The sequence below is a fragment of the Ranitomeya variabilis genome, chromosome 1 (genome assembly GCF_051348905.1).
Source record: "Ranitomeya variabilis isolate aRanVar5 chromosome 1, aRanVar5.hap1, whole genome shotgun sequence".
NCBI classification, from domain to species: domain Eukaryota; kingdom Metazoa; phylum Chordata; class Amphibia; order Anura; family Dendrobatidae; genus Ranitomeya; species Ranitomeya variabilis.
The window spans coordinates 523,120,788-523,141,834 of NC_135232.1; the positions used below are offsets into that span (position 1 = coordinate 523,120,788).

The 21,047-nt window shown below is 43.5% G+C and overlaps 1 protein-coding gene across 5 annotated transcripts in view; it reads left to right on the plus strand.

Moving 5' to 3' along the window:
• Positions 1-21,047, plus strand: part of LOC143766357 (hippocampus abundant transcript 1 protein-like) — an 85,656-nt gene that overhangs the window by 55,106 nt on the left and 9,503 nt on the right. The window contains exon 12 of one of the 5 annotated variants that reach the window (XM_077254025.1): positions 4,155-4,419. The exons of 3 other annotated variants lie outside the window; for them this stretch is intronic. In XM_077254025.1, the coding sequence (XP_077110140.1) occupies positions 4,155-4,181 (27 nt within the window). In that variant the 3' untranslated portion in view covers positions 4,182-4,419. Of the gene's footprint in view, positions 1-4,154; positions 4,420-9,059; positions 9,182-21,047 lie in introns of those variants that run through there. One more of the 5 variants, XM_077254010.1, reaches the window with a different exon arrangement.

The following is a 21,047-nucleotide window of genomic DNA, read 5'->3' on the forward strand; positions in this document are numbered from 1 at the left end:
ATAACCTGAAAGCACTTCAGCGGTTCCTTGGGTTTTGTAACTACTATAGGAAATTTATCAAGGATTTTTCCATCATTGCTAAACCGTAACTGACATGACTAAAAAGGGTACCAATTTCTCCGTTTGGCCTGAGGCTGCTGTGCGCGCATTTGAATTTCTTAAGAACAGTTTTGTTTCAGCCCCTATTCTTGTGCAGCCAGACGTATCTAAACCCTTTGTTGTGGAAGTCGATGCGTCTGAGGTAGGTGTGGGGGCGGGTGTGGGGGCGGTACTATCTCAAGGCTCATCTTTGAGTGGTTTACGTCCGTGCGCCTGTTTCTCCAAGAAACTGTCGTCCGACGAACGTAACTACGATATAGGCAACAGGGAGTTGTTGGCAATTAAGTTGGCCTTTGAGGAATGGCGACACTTATTGGAGGGGTCGGTACATCAGGTAACGGTTATTACCGATCATAAGAATCTGCTGTATTTGGAGTCTGCCAAGCGTCTGTCCCCCAGGCAGGCTCGCTGGGCATTGTTTTTCACGCGGTTCAATTTTGTGGTCACTTACAGACTGGGGTCTAAAAACACTTAAGGCAGATGCTCTGTCCAGGTGTTTTCCGGGGGGAGAACCTCGGGAAGATCCAGTACCCATCCTCCAAAAGGGTGTTATGGTTTCGGCTCTCACTACCGAGGTTGAGGCTGAGATTGCCGAGGCTCAGGAGGATGTACCATCTGAGCTTCCCGTCAACAAATCTTTTGTACCGCTTCATCTCCGCTTAAAGGTTTTGGCGGAGCATCATGATGCTGTCCTGGCTGGTCACCCAGGGATTAGAGGTACCTTGGAGTTGGTGTCACGTCGGTTTTGGTGGCCCAAGATCCGACAGGACATGGTCTCATACGTGTCAGCTTGTACCACGTGCGCTAGGGCTAAGACGCCTCGCTCCCGTCCTGTTGGCACACTACTTCCTCTTTAGGTACCTAGTAAGCCATGGACGGAAATCTCCATGGATTTCATCACTGATTTGCCCTCATCAGCTGGAAACACGGTGATCTTGGTGATTGTTGATCGGTTTTCTAAAATGTCGCACTTTGTGTCTTTGCCTGCGTTGCCTAACGCTAAGACTCTGGCCCAAGTATTTGTGCAGGAGGTGGTCAGACTTCATGGGGTTCCGTCTGACATTGTGTCTGATAGGGGGTCTCAGTTTGTGGCAAAATTTTGGAGAGCGTTTTGCTCACGGCTGGGAATCAAGTTATCTCATTCTTCGGCGTTTCATCCTCGGTCAAATGGTCAGACTGAGCGTATGAACCAAAATTTGGAACAGTACTTACGCTGCTTTGTCTCTGATAACCAGGAGGAGTGGTCTACCTTTCTTCCTTTGGCTGAGTTTGCCATCAATAATCACTGCCAGGAGTCGTCTGGGGAGTCTCCGTTTTTTTGTGTTTACGGGCTACATCCTCAATTTTGTACCTTGAGTCAGAGGGGCTCTTCCGGCGTTCCGGAGGAGGACCAGTTAGGAACACAATTGTCATCAGTCTGGAGGAGAGTTAAACAGCGCCTGTTGAGTGTGGGTGCTAGGTACAAACGTGTGGCTGACAGTAGGCGTGTGCCAGGTCCGGACCTGAGTGTGGATGACTGGGTGTGGTTATCCACAAAAAACACAAGACTCAAAATACCATCCCTTAAATTGGGTCCACGGTTTATTGGTCCATTTAGGGTCACCGCCGTCATTAACCCAGTAGCGTACCGATTGGAGCTCCCTACGGTGTATAAGATACAGAACGTGTTCCACAGGTCTCTTCTAAAGAAGGTGGTGGGTTCTGTGGACGCGGCGCCTATGCCACCTCCAGTCTTGGTGGATGGTAATTTGGAGTTTGAAGTCTCCAAGGTGGTTGACTCTCGTGTAGTGCGTCGCACTTTACAGTACTTAGTACACTGGCGTGGTTATGGGCCTGAAGAGAGGTCCTGGGTACCAGCCTCGGACGTTCATGCTGACCGGCTGGTCAGGTTGTTTCACCGCCGTCATCCGGACAAGCCGGGTCCTATTAGCCGTGAGGGCCCTGGGGTCTCTCGTAGAAGGCGGGGTACTGTCATGTCGGACGCTGTTCAGACCAGGTCGTCCGACAGACAGCGGTAATTCCGCTTTTGACCACTATTTGCTCATTGGCGTCTGCTAGATTTTATCTAGCTGTTCTGGGGTTAATTTACCTAATCCTTGGATTGGAAGCTGGGCCATGCCCACTGCCTTTAAATAGTTCTCCTGATCTTTGGGCGTCGCCGATTATAGCTTCTGTCTTGTGCGTTATCTCGGTCTGGTGAGGAGAGCTGGTGGTTGGAGATTCGTTGGTGGTGTATTTTCCTGTCTTATTTACTCCTTCCTATATTTGTATTTATTTTGCCCTGCACATTTATAGTGTATTCCTGAGTGACTGCGGCGTGGTGTATATTTTCCTTTATCCTTGTCTGTGCTAACTGTGGGTATTGGGGAATAACATCTTCACTGGGTGGTGGGCGGAGGTTTCAGCCTAGGGCTGAGGTTTCAGCCTAGGGCTGAGGTTTCAGCCTAGGGCTGAGGTTTCAGCCTAGGGCTGAGCTCAGGAGACAGGGTGAGGTTCGAGGCCTGGACATGCACACCTTCAGTGTAAATTCCAGGTAGAGGGTCAGTCAGGATTTCCCTAGTCTGAGGGAAACTGCAGGGGCCCGGGTTATTAGCTCTCACTCACCTAGTCTCTCCCTGACAGCCCCTGAGTATTGCACACCCTGTGCTTTTTGTTACTCCAGTAACGTTGCAGCTCTAAGATATGGCAAAACTGGAGGCAAATGGCATCTTTGCAGCTTCACTCTTGATTTTCCTCAATTCATGGGCAGTTATTTTGCACCTTTTTTGCCCAACACGCTTCTTGCGACCCTGTTGGCTATTGCCATGAAACGCTTGATTGTTTGGTGATCACACTTTAAACGTTTGGCAATTTCAAGACTGCTGCATCCCTCTGCAAGACATATCACAATTTTGGACTTTTCAGAGCCCGTCAAATCTCTCTTCTGAAACATTTTGCCAAAGGAAAGGAAGTTGCCTAATAATTAAGCACACATTATATAGGGTGTTGATGTCATTAGACAACACCCCTCCTCATTACAGAGATGCACATCACCTGATTTACTTAATTGGTAGTTGACTGTCAAACCTGAACAGCTTGGAGTAGGACAACAGATATAAGAAGTATCATGTGATCAAAATACAACTTGCCTTATAATTCTGCACACAGTGTATGTGGGGGAAAACCACTGTTTGGGTGCATGGCAGGGCTCGGAAAGTGAAGGAGCGCCATTTGACTTTTTGAATGCAAAATTTTCTGGAACTATTAGTGGACGCCATATTGCGTTTAAAGAACCCCTGATGTGCCTAAACAGTGAAAATCCCCCACAAGTTACATCATTTTGGAAACTAGACCCCTCAGGGAACTGCTCTAGATCTCTAGATGTGTGGTGAGCACATTGAACCCTAAGGTGCTTCACGGAAGTTCATAATATTTTGGCGTTGAAAAAAAAAAAATCATATTTTCACCACAAAAATGTTTTTTGTCCTAAAATTTTACATTTTTATAAGGGTAACAGGAGAAATTGCACTATATAATTGGTAGTACAATTTCTCCTGAGCATGCCGATACCCCATATGTGGGAGAAAACTACTGTTTGGGAGCATGACAGGGCTTGGAAGGGAAGGAGCATCATTTGACTTTCTGAATGTAAAATTTCCTGGAAATCTTAGCGGACACCATGTCCCGTTTGGAGAGCCCCTGATGTGCCTAAACGTTGGAAGCCCCCCAGAGGTGACCCCATTTTAGACCCCCTCAGGGGGACACTTCCCCTGAGGAAGCCAGGCTTTGTGGCAATACGCGTGGGACTCTTTCCTCCATACATTATGCTTTCACTGGGTGGCCTTCATATGACTCACCTACCAACAGGTCCTTGCTCTCCTGGGACCTCCTTGTCTCCTTATGGTATTTGGTATATCTTTTATTCTGGGATACCACAAGATTTCTCTCTGTTCCCCTATAATACTTTGGAGTTTATTCAATATGGACTATTTTGTACCTGTTCATACTTGAATTTTTGAATTTTGTGATCTTGCATTATATTGTCTGCTATACAGCTTGCACATTTATTTTCCCAGGACAGCCTGATTGTACTCTATTTATAACACCCCTCCGGTACACACAGTGGAGGAGTCTGGATGCGTCCTTACAACATTCTGCAGCTGTTACAGATTCTAGCCTCTGGTCTTTTTAATTTGTTTGTGTGTTTTTTGTCGTTCTTGTATATTTGTACCTTAATACATTTATTTCATTTTGTATATATTGATGGTTCTTGCCATGTTTTGCACACTTCTTTTTCTCCAAGTTGTTTGTGCTTTATAAAGTGTATTGTCAGTGATTTTTCAATTTGTAGTGCCCTCAGTATCTTTCCACTTCGGTAACAGGAGAAATTGCACCATATAATTTGTTGTGCGATTTCTCCTGAGTACGCTGATACCCCAATATGCAGGGGAATATTACTTTTGAGGCAGAGTGCAAAGCTGAGAAGGGAAGTGGCGCCATATTGGGAGTTCAGATTTTGCTGGAATGGTTTGAGGGTGCCATGTCACACTGGCAGAGCCACTAAGGTGCCAGAACAACAGAAACCCCATATATATGTGAACTCATTTTACAAACCACACTCCCCAATGAATTAATCTAGGGGTACAGTGATGACATTGACACCACATGTGCCTCAGAGTTTTATACCACTGAGCGGTGAAGAAAGAATAAGTTACATTTTTACCACTAAAATGTTATTTTAGCCCCAATTTTTTTAATTTTTCTAAGGGCTAATAGAAATTTCTTTCCAACAAACTGAGGTCCATTTTTTCCTGAGTGCGCCAATACCCTACATGTAATCAGGAAATATTTTTCAGGCACAGTGCAAAGCTCTGAAGTCAAGGAGCGCCAGGTTATACCGTTATGGTTTGCAGGTGCCATGACCCACTGGGAGATCCCATGAGGTGCCAGAACAGCAGAATCCCCCATAAGTGATCCCATTTTAGAAACTACACCTCTCAACGAATTCATCTAGGGGTGCAGTGATCATATTGACTCCACAGATGTGTCACAGAAATTTATACTATTGGGCAGAGAAGAAAAAATAATTACATTTTTACCACCAAAATTTAGTTTTGGCCCCAGATTTTACATTTTCACCCAAGAAGTGGGTAAACATGGCACCAAAATTTGTGCCAGAGTTTCTACTGAATGTGGCCATGCCCCATATGTGACTGTACAGTACTACTTAGCCATACGGAGAGACGAGGGAGGGACGGAGAGCTATTTGCCTCCTGGAGCACAGAGTTTACTAGAATAGTTTGAGGACTCTATATACAGAACCCCTAAGTGCTAGAAAAGTCGAATCCCCCTCAAGTGACCCCATTTTGGAAATTACCGTATATACTCGAGTATAAGCCGACCCCCCTAATTTTGCCACAAAAAACTGGGAAAACGTAATGACTCGAGTATAAGCCTAGGGTGGGAAATGCAGCAGCTACCGGTAAATGTCAAAAGTAAAAATAGATGGGGCGTGGCCTGGATCTGGCACATGTAGGACGCAGATCCTAAGAGCTCCTGAGGAATATCCTCTAATCCAACACTAATCTTACTCATATCAAATATTTTGCACTGGATTTTGCCTAAATCCTGTTGGGCACCCTATTAGGCACCTATTGAGCCCATTATTTTGTTTTTCCGTTCATTTTTTGGACAATATTCCCACAGGGAAACTGATCCCACTGGAGCCTTCTCTGAGACTTTCACAGGCCACCGCAGGAACTCTGGCTTTGGTCGGATATACACACCAGCCTTAACAGATATTAAGCTACCGAATCTGCGATTGGGATTCGTGTCAAAGATCAAGTTATCCACGGTGAGCAGTGAAATTCCTGCTTCTAAAAAGCCTGCGGTTCCCCGGGTGCATCGGAGGAACATACAGAGCCTGTTAATTATTGTGCCCAGGGACTACTTTGTCTCCATTGGCGCTGCTTTACTTAGGACTTGGACCCTGCTTTCGGGCGTTCCTAAAAAGAAAACAAGTACCCCACACCGACTGGATCCAGGAATTATCATACCCTTATTCACCGGACATACCACAAAACGTTACCGTGCCTGAAATCCGCCGTGCTCAAGCTCCACATCCGCCGGCTGTCACCGCTGCACCTTGGCAATTCCGGACGCTAATTCAGCCCTTACCGTTTCCAAATGTGAGTCAAGAAGCTCTCACCAGCGCGAATCCAACGGCACCTCTCATCGGGAACTCCACCGAACAGAAGACTCACCGGAGAGACTAAGCGGCAGCAAGCTGCAGACGAGCGGCTTTTATAGATCAATGCGCGCGCCGGAACTCCTTCGCGCACAGCTGCAGCATCGCGCTCACTAACAAGCACGTGAAGAGATTCCTTCCCTCGGCAGTCGCTCTGAAGTGCCCTATAGGTTCGAGCACCGGATGCTCCTCAGATTTCTGGGCTATTCCGGATAATTCTTAAATTAATAAGTGTCCTTTGCTTACTGTTTTTTCTGTTGGGGGCTGCTTTATTAATCGCACATAAGTTGTTTATATATAATCTATAAGCTGCATTTCCCCCTATTCTCTGACCCACTAATTACAATCAGAAGGTCATATCAGCCCTATTTCTTTGAGGGGGGTTTTGGAATAAAAAGCAAGACCCCTGGTTGTGTAAATTCTTCTGATACTAAATAACCACCCTATAGGGTCTGTTTACCCCATAGTCCACACACTGCTTAAAGGGAACCTATCACCCCGTTTTTTAAAGATTAGATAAAAATAGTGTGAAATAGGGGCAGAGCTGGGCTTTACATTAGTGCCTTTTTGGTGCCTTTACACCCCCGTTAGGCTGCCGAAATACCTTTGTGAAGTGGCCGTTTTGTCCTGTCACTCAAGTTGGTCAGGTCGGATGGGCGTGGTCACAGCGCCGTTTCTCCCCCAGATCAGGCTCATCATTACGTTGGTGGCGTAGTGGTGTGCGCATGTCCAAGGTCCCGAATCCTGCACAGGGGAGTGAAAATAGCAGCGATGTCCGTTATTTCATTGGTGGTCGGTGGGCGCGGCCATCTTGCTTTGGCCGCACGTGCGCAGAAGCGGCGCTCTGCTGGCCGCCGCTTCAGGAAAATGGCCGCGGGCATCCGCGCGTGCGCAGAAGGCTATCGCGGCGGCCATTTTCGTGAAGCAGAGTTCGCATCTCGGCTTGAGTGACAGGACAAAACGGCCACTTCACAAAGGTATTTCGGCAGCCTAACGGGGGTGTAAAGGCACCGAAAAAGCACTAATGTAAAGCCCAGCTCTGCCCCTATTTCACACTATTTTTATCTAATTTTTAAAAAACGGGGTGATAGGTTCCCTTTAAGTCTGCTGTTGGTTCTCCTCTTAAAGGAACAGTACACGCATTATTTTCTTTTGTTTTTAAGTGGCTAACATTTGTTTTGCTGTTATTGTTAACTCTCAAAACCAGTCTCCATTTGAAGATTGGGGACCAGTTGTTCTATTTGGGTGTCTGTCATTTCAGAGAATACTATCTGTCTCTATAGTCCAGTTCCATATTTGAGGTTTGGGCCACCTGGGGGAATTATTCTTATACTACCCATAGCCTTTTACATTTAGAAGTTAATTTTGATTTGTCTGCATAAATACTTGACTGCTTTTGATTGTCTTGAAAATGAGTGGTCCAAGTAAAAAAACAAACTCTCTAACATCATCATTACCTCAAAGAGTTAATAAAAGCAATCTTACTAAATATAAACCAGAGAGAGATGAGGTTAATAAATTAAGCCCATTGGGATTTAGATCCCCACGGGACAGGGAGGGAAAAGAAAAACCCCCCAAAACTGTATCATCTAACCCTCCAAGAAAAAGTTTGTAGTATGAAGATCTCCCAAAATTAGTTATTCCATCTGAGGATATGGATCTTTCTATATCAGTCAAAAGAAAAGGCCCAGGCCAAGGGGGTGGCAAATATTTTACTTCTCCAGACACGTCAGATGCGGAGTATGACGACGCATCTCCAAACTTGGGCCCGACTAAATCCAGGGTTAGGATTGAGGATTCCTCTCCCTCCTCCGCTAACCAATTACCAGCGGAATCACTAGGGCAAATACAAAAAACCATGGAATCCCTCCTACTCAGCCTGACATCCAATTTAAAAGATGATATAAAAAAAAACATTGACTCCAATTTTGAAAAACATACCACGTTGTTTCAAAACGCCATTGACAAATAAACAGAAAAATGGAGCAACACGAGGTCAGGCTGGATAGGATTGAGAAAACCACTAAAAGTGTATCTGAGGACAACCATGACATTAGTCTTGAACTTCAAAAGCTGAAACTCAAAATGGCTGACATTGAGGATCGTAATAGAAGGAATAATCTTAAAATCAGAGGTATTCCTGAAAGCGTCACCAATAATAAGTTAATGGAGTATGCAAAAGCATTATTCAAGAAAGCGGTTCCATCCCTCAGTGGTTTAGACCTCACAATTGATAGAATTCATAGGCTCCCTAAACCATCCAGCATTCCCCAGGAGGTCCCAAGAGATACTATCCTCCGTGTCCATTTCTTTCACGTGAAAGAGTTGATCTTGAATTATATGAAAGAAAATAAAAAATTCCCCGAACCATTCTCAAACTTGAAACTGTTTGCAGATTTGTCAAAAGAAACAATTGAAGGGAGAAAAACCTTTAAACCAGTCACTTCTGCTCTTAGAGATCGGGAAATCCCGTACAAATGGGGGTTCCCCCTTAAACTACTTGTCCTCTATAGAGGCAAAACCGTCCCCATCTTTACAAAAAAGGAAGGCCTAAACTTCATTACCTCCTTGCAAGACTCTCCTGGTTTCGGTCATCCCACTTCCTCGACCAACCAGAAGAAAACTTGATGTTCAAAATCTTCCCAACGGTCCCATTGTTAATTGCTCTTTTACAGCTTTAATAATGCTTTATTATCTTTAACATTGTGTAGTTGAATTTACATTCATTTCCTAGCCTTTCAGGATTTTCCATCATCCTTACTGGAGGATGCCAAGATGGAGCTCTTTCACGAACTTTCCCCCGTCGAAAGGAAAAGAGTCTTCCTGGAAGACCTCTACCAAAGAACTTGACTTTTGGTAGTATTTACTGTTTACTGTTTTGTTATATTGTTATACCGAATTTTATTTGTTCATCTGTTTTGTTATTTAGCCATATTGGCAGTACTTCAATTATAAACTAAACGGAAGTAAGACTATCTCCTATCTATTCATCCCTTACCACATTCTACGCAGTCATATTACTAGTAGGGTCCAGGAGCCTTTTCGGTCGTACCTTGTTGTTGTTGTTTGAAAACTGACTGTGAGTATCAATTGCGTGACCTATAATGTTAGGGGGTTGAATAGCCCCCAAAAAAGGTTCACCATTAAAAAACTGATAAAACTTAAATTGGAAGTGGTTTGTCTCCAAGAGACCAAATTTAAAAAAGACGACCATCCCAGTTTTGCCGTCAACAAATTCTCACATATCTTTGAGTCTTCAAGCTCGAAGAAAAAAGCAGGAGTGTTAACTATGATCGGTAGCGGGGTCTTCTTTGAGTTTTTGAAAGAATCAATAGACCCAGGGGGCCATTATCACATCCTCTTATGTAAAATAAATAATCAAGAATTCACTATTGTTAATGTCTATGCACCTAATAAAGATCATGAGCAGATTGATCAAAAAAATCTCGTTGGTTAAAAAAAGGGGTCCTGCTTATCCTGGGCGATGTTAACATTAGTCCAAATGCCCATCCGGGACAATCAGCTAAAAGCAGACACAAAGCCCCAACCCTGAACAATTGGTTATCTGCTAATGAATTATTCGATGTGTATAGATGCCTTAACTCGACTTCGGTCGAATATACCCACTTCTCCGACATCCATCAGTCGGCCTCTAGAATAGATTTGGTGTTGACTGATGTTTTTTCTATCTCTAAATTTTAGATCGGTCTCCATCATCCCCAGGACAGTCTCGGATCAATCTCCAGTTGTTAGCGAGCTTCTTTCAGGTACAGGGTCCAGGAACCAATTCCACCAAAATACTATCAAATCCACCATCAAAAACTTCTTTAAAGAAAATAATTCAGATTCCATCAACCCTTTCATATTATGGAACGCCCATAAGGCAGTCCTTAGGGGGGGTGTTGATCCAAATATCCTCTAGGGAAAAAAAATTAAACGAGGCCAAGATTAAAGACCTTCAAAAGTCAATAAAAATCAAAGAAGCACAACAACAAAATTCTCTTCCATCTCGCATCATACAATCGGAACTCATGGCCCTGAGGCAACAACTAAAAGCCGAAATATTATCCCATTATGATTTTGCTATTAAGTCCTCAAGATTCAAAAATTATGCATATTTAAATAAACCTGTAAATTTTATGATGAGCAGACTTAAAAGAAAGAGAGTTTACAATATAATTGACAGGATTTTATCTTTGAGAAACAACTTTTTATCCCATCCTCAGAAAATAGTTGACGAATTTAGTAAATTTTACTCTAAACTATACAATATTGCTCAAAATGACGCATCGGCCATTCCAGATAATAAAATTTCGGAATCCTTCTTTGCTTCCCTCAAACTTCCCAACCTTGACCAAAATGACCTAGCCCTTCTATCTGCCCCCTTTTCACAAGAGGAGGTCCTAAACACAATCAAAAACTTAAAACCACAAAAAGCCCCAGGCCCTGACTGCTTTACCAATGACTATTTCAAAACTTTCGGTGAATTATTAGCGACTCACCTTTCTCGTGTCTTTAACGTAGCTTCGGGGGAAGGTGCCTTCCCTAAAGAAATGCTGGAGGCCACGATGGTGCTAATTCCCAAATCAAAGGGGGACCTTGGTCATATGGCAAACTACAGGCCCATATCTTTGATAAACACCGACGTTAAAATATACTCAAAGATCTTGGCCAACAGGCTTGGCGACATTCTCCCGGGATTGATTAATCGTGATCAAATAGGGTTTGTTAAATCCAGACAGGCCGCTGATGGGACGAGGAAACTAATTAATATAATAAAAAAGATCAATTCTGGGAGGGTTCCCTCAGTTTTTGTGTCTCTTGACGCGGAGAAGGCGTTTAATCGCCTTAATTGGGATTATCTCAAACTAGTCTTAACAAAATTCGGTTTTGATTTGCGGTGTCTGTTGAAAATATCGGCCCTGTACTCCAGCCCATCCGCAAGAATCTATGCCAATAACCATCTATTCTCCTCATTCAATATTTCAAATGGCACTAGGCAGGGGTGCCCCCTCTCTCCCCTGCTATTTGGACTGGCCATGGAGCCTTTGGCCCAAAAGATTAGAGAAGACAAAGAAATCTCAGGTATTTGAATTTTCAAATTTCACCTGTAAAATAGTACTTTTTGCTGATGACGTCATCCTTTCCTTATCAAACCCGGCAAGGTCCATCTCAAGGTTAAACAAGATCCTTGACCTTTTCTCTAAAATTTCCTATTTTAAAGTCAATGAAAAAAAGTCCCAAATTATGCCTTTCTATTTAAATAATTCTCAAATCAATGAAGTAAAAAAGTTCTCATCATGGGAATGGGCGTAAAAAAGTTTCACTTACTCGGGGATTATAGTCACTAGGAATTTGGAATCCTTGGTACCTGTTAACTTGGAAACAATCTCAGAAAAAATAACACTGGAATTTAACAATTATAGTGGGAAAGAGCTGTCCTGGTGGGGTAGAGTCCTTATAGTCAAAACTTTCATCCTTCCCAGGATAGCCTTCATCCTGAGATCTCTTCCCATCACAATTCTTCCAACTCAACTCCACTCTTTGCAACGCAATCGTTTTATATGGAGAGATAAGGCGGCAAGGGTTCCTACTCATATTTTATACAAAGACAAGGATAGAGGAGGCCTCGGTATCCCAAACGTTACGGCATACTATTACGCTAACCTTATCAAGCAATCTATTCACTGGTGGTCGGAGGGTGAGGTGCCTATATGGGTGGATCTGGAGACATCATTTAACTTTAACAAGTCCCCAAGGGAAATTTTCCTTGACAAACTAACAAACACAAAAAAATATTTCTCCTTGACAAACCCCATTTTCTCTGCAACTTGCTCAGCTTGTCATAAACTCTTAAAACCGAAAAGGGGTATCAAAAGATTTAGTTCTTTGGGCAATCTCTCTCAAATTCATTTGCATCCCTACATAAACAAAACATTAGCTCCTTATGGGCCGACTTGGGAGTAAGATTCATCAGAGACATTCATGACTGGGAAAAATTTCTCTCCTTCTCCTTATTGAAATCCAGATTTAATATCCCCTCACAATCTTTCACGGAACAGCAAATCATCAAAGACATTATTCAAACATTTTTAGAGAAAAAAACGTATTTCTCTGAGGCGGCAATCAACTTTCTTTCTAACATCGGGCATACCATCTTTTGGAGCCATAAATACATATATGACCACATCAATAACGACACTGACATAGTCAAAACCTCATATATGGCCAGATGGGAAGCAGACTTACACTCTAGTTTTCCGACTGAAGAGTGGGAAGAGGCTCTATCCCACACATATGGAGCAACATTATCTATGTCCCTGAAGGAGTCTTTTTATAAAATCCTGTCCAGATGGTATTTACCCCCGGCCAGGTTATCTCACTTTGGCGCCCAACAATCCCCAAATTGCTGGAGGAATTGCGGTCAAAGAGGGAATCTGCTCCATGTGTTTTGGGACTGTCCCAAGGTTACCCCCTTATGGAGTAAAATAGAAGAATTAGTATCTAAAATCACTGGAAAAGACTTTGACCTCTCACCTCATTTGGCTCTCCTTTCACTCGAAATTACCAGAGTACAAATTACCCTTAGACCGGTCATTATCCATCTCTTCCTCGTTACTAAAAACTTGATTGCCTCCAAATGGAAATCAGCGGATGTGCCTTCTTTGCAAGACAGTCGATTCTTTATCACTCCATAGAGCTTATGAAGCTAAATTTGCAATTATCAACAACAACTTACAGAGGTATGAAGCGAAATGGGCTCGCTGGAACGAACTCTTTCCTTAGGCTACGTTCACATTTGCGTTGTTGTGTGTTGCGTCGGCGACGCAACGCACAACGCATGCAAAACGCATTGTTTTGTGACGCATGCGTCCTTTTTTTGCTTGATTTTGGACGCACAAAAAATGCAACTTGCTGCGTCCTCTGCGCCCTGATGCATGTGCCGCAGTGACGCATGCGTCACAAAACGCAAGTGCAACGCATGTCCATGCGCCCCCATATTAAATATAGGGGCGCATGACGCATGCGTCGCCGCAGCGGCGCCCGACGCTGCGTCACACAATTCTAATGTGAACGTAGCCTTAATGTTCAGAGTCATATCAACATTCATTGCCTCACTGTTTATCTAGATGATTTACTGCCAATTGTTTGTTTGTTTCTCTTTTATAAACATGTTTGTCTGTTTGTTATTTATCGCTATCCTCCCGATTTTTAGGGAGCTTTCTGCCCTTTTTCGTATCCCTTCCCTTCCCATCCTCCCCCTCCTTGCCTTCCCCTTCCGGTTAAAGTTTAAAACTCTCAATAAAATTTATTGGGAAAAAAAAAAAAAAGTTAAAATGGATACCAATAAAAGTAAAATTAATTGAGACATCAGTAGGTTAAGTGTTTTTGAATATCCATATTGAATCAGGAGCCCCATATAATGCTCCATGCAGTTTATGATGGGCCCCATAAGATGTTCCATATTAAAGTATGCCCCATATAATCCTGCATAAAGGTTAATAAAGGCCCCATAAGATGCTCCAGAGACACATTTGCCCAATATAATGCTGCACAAATGCTGATTATGGCCCCATAAGATGCTCTATAAAGATATTTGCCCCATATAGTGCTGCACAAACCTTGATTATGGCCCTATAAGATGCTCCATACAGACACTTGTCCCATATACTGTAGTGCCCTACAAACGTTAATTATGGCCCCATACAGACACTTGCCCCATATAGTGCTGCACAAACATTATGGCCCCCATATAGTGCTGCACAAACGTTATGGCCCCATATAGTGCTGCACAAACATTATGGCCCCATATAGTGCTGCACAAACATTATGGCCCCATAGATGCCCCATACAGATATTTGCCCCATTTGCTGCGATAAAAAAAAAAAATCACATACTCACCTCTCCGTCGGTCAGGCCCCCGGCACTTTCAATAGTCACCCGCACCTCGTTCCGGCGCCACTCCATGTTCAGCACCGACGTTCAGCAGAGGGCGCACACTAACTACGTCACCGCGCCCTCTGACCTGAGCGTCACTGCTGAAGACAGATCGGCGCCCGGAACGAGGAAAGGTGACTATCGCGCTGCACTCCCCTCCCCGTATACTCACCTGGTCCTGGCGCTGTGCAGTCCCTGCTTCCCCGACGCCCGCGCTTCTAACTGTACTGAGCGGTCACTGTTACCGCTCAATACAGTAATGCATATTAATTTACTGTAATGAGCGGTACCATGTGACCGCTCAGTACAGGAAGAAGCTGAAGCTGCTGCTGCCGGGGAAGCCAGGGACCTGCAGGGACCGCGCCTGGACTAGGTGAGTATTTTTAGACAGCCCCCGCTCCCCCTCCCCTGCCGACCTCTGGGTATGACTCGAGTATAAGCCGAGAGGGGGACTTTCAGCCCAAAAAAGTGGGCTGAAAATCTCGGCTTATACTCGAGTATATACGGCAGAGGTGTCAAACTGCATTCCTCGAGGGCCGCAAACAGGTCATGTTTTCAGGATTTCCTTCTCATTGCACAAGGTGCTGGAATCATTCTGTGCAGGTGATTAAATTATCACTTGTGCAATACAAGGAAATCCTGAAAACATGACCTGTTTGCGGCCCTCGAGGAATGCAGTTTGACACCTCTGATATACGGTATACCCTTTTGGGAATTTACCTACAGGTGTAGTGACTATTTTGACTCCATGGGTGTTTTCCAGAAACAAACAGCAATGACTGTTGCCAAGTGAAAATTGCAAAATGCCATTGTAGTGACCAGTACATTATGCCCAGCCTGTGCTTCTGGAGACATGCACCCGTAAGTTTGGGATTACATTTATCCGGAGCCCTACGCTGAGAAACTTCTGTTTCCATCTAAATCTCCAAGTGACGTGATTCAGATGAAAACCCTGAAGGATCCATTGACTATAATGAGGTAGCAGAGTTACTCTGGTCAACGTTGTTCTTCGTTTCAGAAGTGCACAAAATGTTTGTCGTTCCGCGTGTGGTAAAATTGATAAGGCAGATTTATTCTTCAGGTCAGTACGATTACAGTGATACCACATTTTTTTTATGTTTTGGCGCTTTTACACAATAAAAACTATTATTAAAAATTATTTTTGCATCGCTTTATTCTGAGAGCTATAACTATTTTTCTTCTGATGGAGCTGAATGATGGCTGGTCTTTTGTGGGACAAGATGATGTCTTTTTGATCGTGTGTTATTCCACTCTTTGTTCATCGGTATGATGATAAAGCATTGTTTTTTGCCTTTTTTATATATTTTTTTATGGTGTTTACTTAAGGGGTTAAATAGTGGGACAGTTTCATAGGTCAGGTCGTTCCGGACCAGGCAATAGCAAATGTACTCTTATTGTTTATATTTTTTTTTCATAAAAATATTTATTTATGGGTAGGATGCAGCAGCATCCCTATGCTATGCAAACTTTCAGCTCTGTACTGATAGAGAGAGTTTCTGACCATGCTCTGAGCATGATCAAGCAACTTTGCTAGCTCTGGTGACATGGATGTCATCATGACGACATCGAGTCACCATGGCAACAATCTATAACGTCGCGGGGTCTCTGATCCAAGAACAGTGCGGCTGTCTTCCGTCTGCCTGCTCCTGAGATACTGCGATTGAGTTTGATTGCAGCATTTAGGGGGTTCAAGTGCCAGGAGCGATGTGGGACCGCTCCTGGCACTGAGTGCTGGGTGTCAGCTTGTGTGTGCTCAAAATCACCGGGACGTATTCATACGTCCCAGGTCAAAAGGTCCAGGTCACAGGGACATATGGATACGTTCAAGGTGGGAAAGGGGTTAATCAGGCCGATTGGACACCAACTACAGGTAGCTTACGGCTTCAGGTGTGCTCTTTACAGAGCAAGAGGAACCGAGCTATTAAATTTTATATGTAATTCAGAAATGTAGGCAGTTTAAAAAAATATATATATACATATATACAAGATGATACAAAGTGGAAACAAGACAATACGATATATAAAATTGCATAGAATAAAAAGGGATAGCGAAAGAAAATTACTTAACCTGTGTCCCGGAAATGGCCCCGAGCGGAGAGAGGTTCTTCTTAGGGAAACTGACCGAACCACAGCAAGCTGTACCTTCCAGAATGGATAAATGACACAAACCCAAAAGCTGGGTTTTATTAGCTCACAGTTACGCCAACACACCTCTACTTGATGAGCTCATGACCTTCCCAGTTTCTGAGGCTGGGCACTGGAGGAGGCCCAGGAAGCAGGATCAATAGTATTAAATTACTTAGGTGGTGCAGAATTTACTGGAGATACTGGAATCGCACAAATTTGTACGTAGTACAAGTCCTACCACTGGTCCATAAAACTTGGTGGACATGTAAAAGACTGGGATGACAGACTGCTCAAAGTAATCTAGTGTCTGTAATAACTTTAATCTAGAGGAGTTGCGTAGATTGTAGGAATGGGCTGTTAGACTTCGTAGTACAGGCAAAGTCAACAAAGGGAATAATCTGTCTGGTTTACAACTCATTGTTGGTAAAGATTTTGGGTGACCTAATGACTTGGGTTCGCAGTAAGTGGGAGTAGGATGTGGGTAACATTTCTACAGAGGAATGGGAAGAGGTGCTGGAATCTCCATGGTTGCTTTCAATAAACACGACACAAAGAAGGTCTCAACTGTTTCTATTTCGTAGAATTTATAGGTATTGTATAGAATAAGCCTAAAGATGGATGACTGTTCTCTGCATTGCAGGGAAGAAAATGCGGACCCGATGCACATGTTTTGGATATGCCCAAGACTGGTGGGGCTTTGGTGGTGGGAGGAGGGGGTTGGTAGAGTAATAGCAGAGGTGTCTAATATTCAAACCACGCTTAGTGCAAAAACCTGTGTGTTAGGCTTAAAAGGAACCTGTCACCCCCCCCCCCCCCAGGCGTTTTTAACTAAAAGAGCCACCTTGTGCAGCACTGATGCTGCATTCTGTCAAGGTGGCTCTTTTACTTGGGGTCCCTGCCAATGCTAAACTATTAGTTTTTATAATTTTCCCCTCATACCTGTAGTCTGTCCGGGGGGGCATGTTGTTCCCCCGTTTAATGGAGAAAGTGGGAGGACTTCCCAGATACAGTTATCTATTGCTAAAATACGCTACCAGACTAGAAAATGTATAGCCACACACTGGCTGGCAACCAGATGTCCCTGTGTAGAAGAGGTCCAAGCTCTCAACACTGCTATCTTAATGGGGAAAAAAAAAGTTTATATCAAGAGGGGGTGGTTGGCAAATTTGGTAAAGTATGGGGAGGCTGGATTAGGTGTGCAGCTCTGAGGTGCTGGCTAGAGATGTTATTTAATTTACCGATCCGGTAACCCTGTCTGGGTAGTAGGATAATGTATTTGACTAATGGTCTAAGAGTAATACCCATGTGGGTATGGTTTTATTTCAATGCAGACTGAGGGAGAGGGTGCATGTTAGTTCTGAGTTGGGAAGGGTAAACTGTTTGGTTATTTGAATGTTATTAAATGAATACTTGTAATACATGTAAAATAATTATTCTGCTGTAAACTGTTATTTGGCATTCATTGAAAGATTAATTAAAATAAAAATCTCTGAAATACTTGCTTTAGATGGAACCCCCGGCAGAAGATTCTCTATAATGAGGCAGATAGAGGCACTATGGCTGCAGTCTGTCTATGATCCAACAGTGTCCGTCTTTTTAGGATTGCATAAAGCACAGTCGGCCACAGTTTTGTGCATGTCTGAAAAGGACACCGCTGAACAGAGGCCAGACATAGTACAGAGTAACTCTGCTGCCTCATTATAATGAATGGATCTTTTAGGGTATGTGCACACGTTGCGGAAAGGTGTGCTGATTTTCCAGAATGATTTTGGTAAATCCGCAAGAAATCCTTACTGCGGAATTACCGCGGATTTACCACGGTTTTTTTCGCAGTTTTTGTGCGGACTCCACCTGCGGGTTTACACCTGCGGATTCCTATTGAGGAGCAGGTGTAAACCGCTGCGGAATCCGCACAAAGAATTTGACATTCTGCGGAATAAACAATGCAGTGTTTCCGCACGTTTTTTTCTGCAGCATGTGCATTGCAGATTTTGTTTTTCATAGGTTTACATGGTACTATAAACCCCTGGAAAACTGCTGCGGACCCGCAGTGGCCAATCCGCTGCAGATCCGCAGCAAAATCCGCAGCGTGGGCACATACCCTTAGGGATTTCATCTGAATCTCATCACTAGGACATTCAGATGGAAAACCCCAAGTAATTTCTCCGCGAAGAGCGCAGGATAAATGTGATCCCATAAGTTATGTAAAATGTTCCCAATAAGAGCTTCAAATCAATCCACGAAATAAGCCCCCACTCAGGTCCATCATTAGTCAACGAAAATATAGGGGGCTTCCACGTTACAGTTAGTACAAAAGGCTCTGGATAATCAAAATGGCTCCTCGCCATAATAGTAAAATATGCACTATAATCTGGCGCTCCTTCTTTTGTGAGCTTTGCACTGTACCAGAGAATTATTTCCCTATTTACATTTAGGGTATTGCCGCACTCGGGAGAAATGTTTGTAACCAACCGAGGTGCATTTTTTTCTACTAGCCCTTAGAAAAATTAAAAATTTGAGGCTGAAACAACATTTTAGTGGTAAAAAAGTAATTCTTCTTTCTTCACTGCCCAGTGGTATAAAATTCTGTGAGGCACATGTGGTGTCCGTATGATCACTGCACTCCTAGATAAATTCACTGAGGGGGTGTAGTTTGTGAAATGACATCACTCATGGGAAATTTATGCTGTTCTGGCATCTTGGGAGCTCTGCCAGTGTGACATGGCCCCCTCAAACCATTCCAGCAAAATCTGAACTCCAATATGGTGCTTCTTCCATTTCTGAGCTTTCTACTGTGCCTCAAAAGTAGTTTTCCCCCAAATATGGAGTATCCATGTACTCAGCAGAAATTACACAATGATTTTTGGGGTCCAATTTCTCTTTCAAGGATCTGCTATCCTTGTGAAAATGAAAAAATTGGGGGCTAAAACATTTCTAGGAAAAAAAAATTTTTTTAAATTTTCACAGCTCAACGTTATAAACTTCTGTGAAGCAAGGTGCTCCCCATACATCTAGATAAATTCTTTGAGGGGTCTAGTTTCCAAAATGGGGTCACTTGTGGGGGTTTCCACTATTTAGGCATATCAAGAGGCTCTCCAAACACGACATGACACCCCCACACCATTCCATCAAAGTCTGCGTTCACAAACATCATTCCTTCCTTTCTGAGCCCTGCCAAGTGTCCAAACTGTGGTTTTCCGCCACTGTATGTTTGGGTTCGGCCGAACAGTTACAAAAAGTTTGGGTACCAGAACAGTACCCGAACCACATTCACTTAAATGGGGCTCCGAAAATCCAGTGTTTGCCACGCTGTCATGTGCATGACAGAGCGGCAAACACCGCTTCTGATCGGCGGTGAAATCATCCCCGCTGGTCAGAGAGCCACTGTTCCCACGCTGTCTAAAGACAAGCTTGAGCATGCAGCTGTGATTGGAGGTAAAAAGTTTACCTCTAGTCACTGGTGTCAGCTGATGGGATTACTGCACCCACCAGCCGACTCCTGCTGCCACTAATAAGTGAGTTATCAAGAATAGAGGGGTCCCCACGCGTGCAGAAAAAGAAAAAAGTTATAGCTCTCGGAATAAAGCGATGCAAAAATAAGTTTTTTCCTTTAAAATGTTTTTGTGTAAAAGCACCAAAACATAAAAAATGATATAAATGAGGTATCACTCTATTCATACTGACCCGAAGACTAAAACTGCCTTATCAATTTTACCATATGCGGAACGGTATTAAAAAAAAGCAATTCCTGAATTGCTGGTTCTTGTTCATTCTGTCTCCCAAAAATCGGAATAGAAAGCGATCAAAAAAGTCATGTGCATAAAATTGGTACCAATAAAACCATCAGCTTGTCCCGCAAAAAACAAGCCCTCGCATGACTCTCTTGGCCGAAATATGAAAAAAATTATAGCTCTAAAAATATGGTGATGCAAAAACTAGTTTTCACAATAAAAAGCATCTTTTAGTGTGTGACAGCAGCCAAACATAAAAACCCGCTATAAATCTGGTATCGCTGTAATCGCACCGCCTCGAAGAATAAAGTTGCCTAATCACTTGTACCACACAAGGAACAGCATAAAAAAAATAACTAAAACCAATTCTTCACATGCTGTGGATTTTTTTCACTCTGCTTCCCAAAGATCGCAGTAAAGCTCGGTGCACATTTATTCTGCGCTCTGCGCTGAGCGCTTACATCGTGGTTTCTGTGTAAATCTCTGAAATACGTTATTCAGATAGAACCTCTGGCAGAATATTCCCCATAATGAGGCAGATGGAGGCACTGTGGACGCCATACGACCAGTGATCCGGCGGTGTCCATCTTTTTACAATTGCATAAAAAGTGCCGTCGGCCAGTTTTGTGCACTTCTGAAAAAAAGGACACCACGCAACAGAGACCAGACGGAGTCCAGAGTAATTCTGCTGCCTCACTATAGTGAATGTATCCATCGGGGGTTTCATCTGAGTAACGTCACTCGGAGATTCAGATGGAAATCGCAAAGTGCTCAGCGTAGAGTGCCGTATAACTGTGATCCCAAACATTATGTAAAATATTCCCAATAAAAGCTTCCACTCTATCCACAAAAAAAGCAAGTCCCCACTCAGATCTGTCATCTGTTAATGGAAATATAGGGGGCTT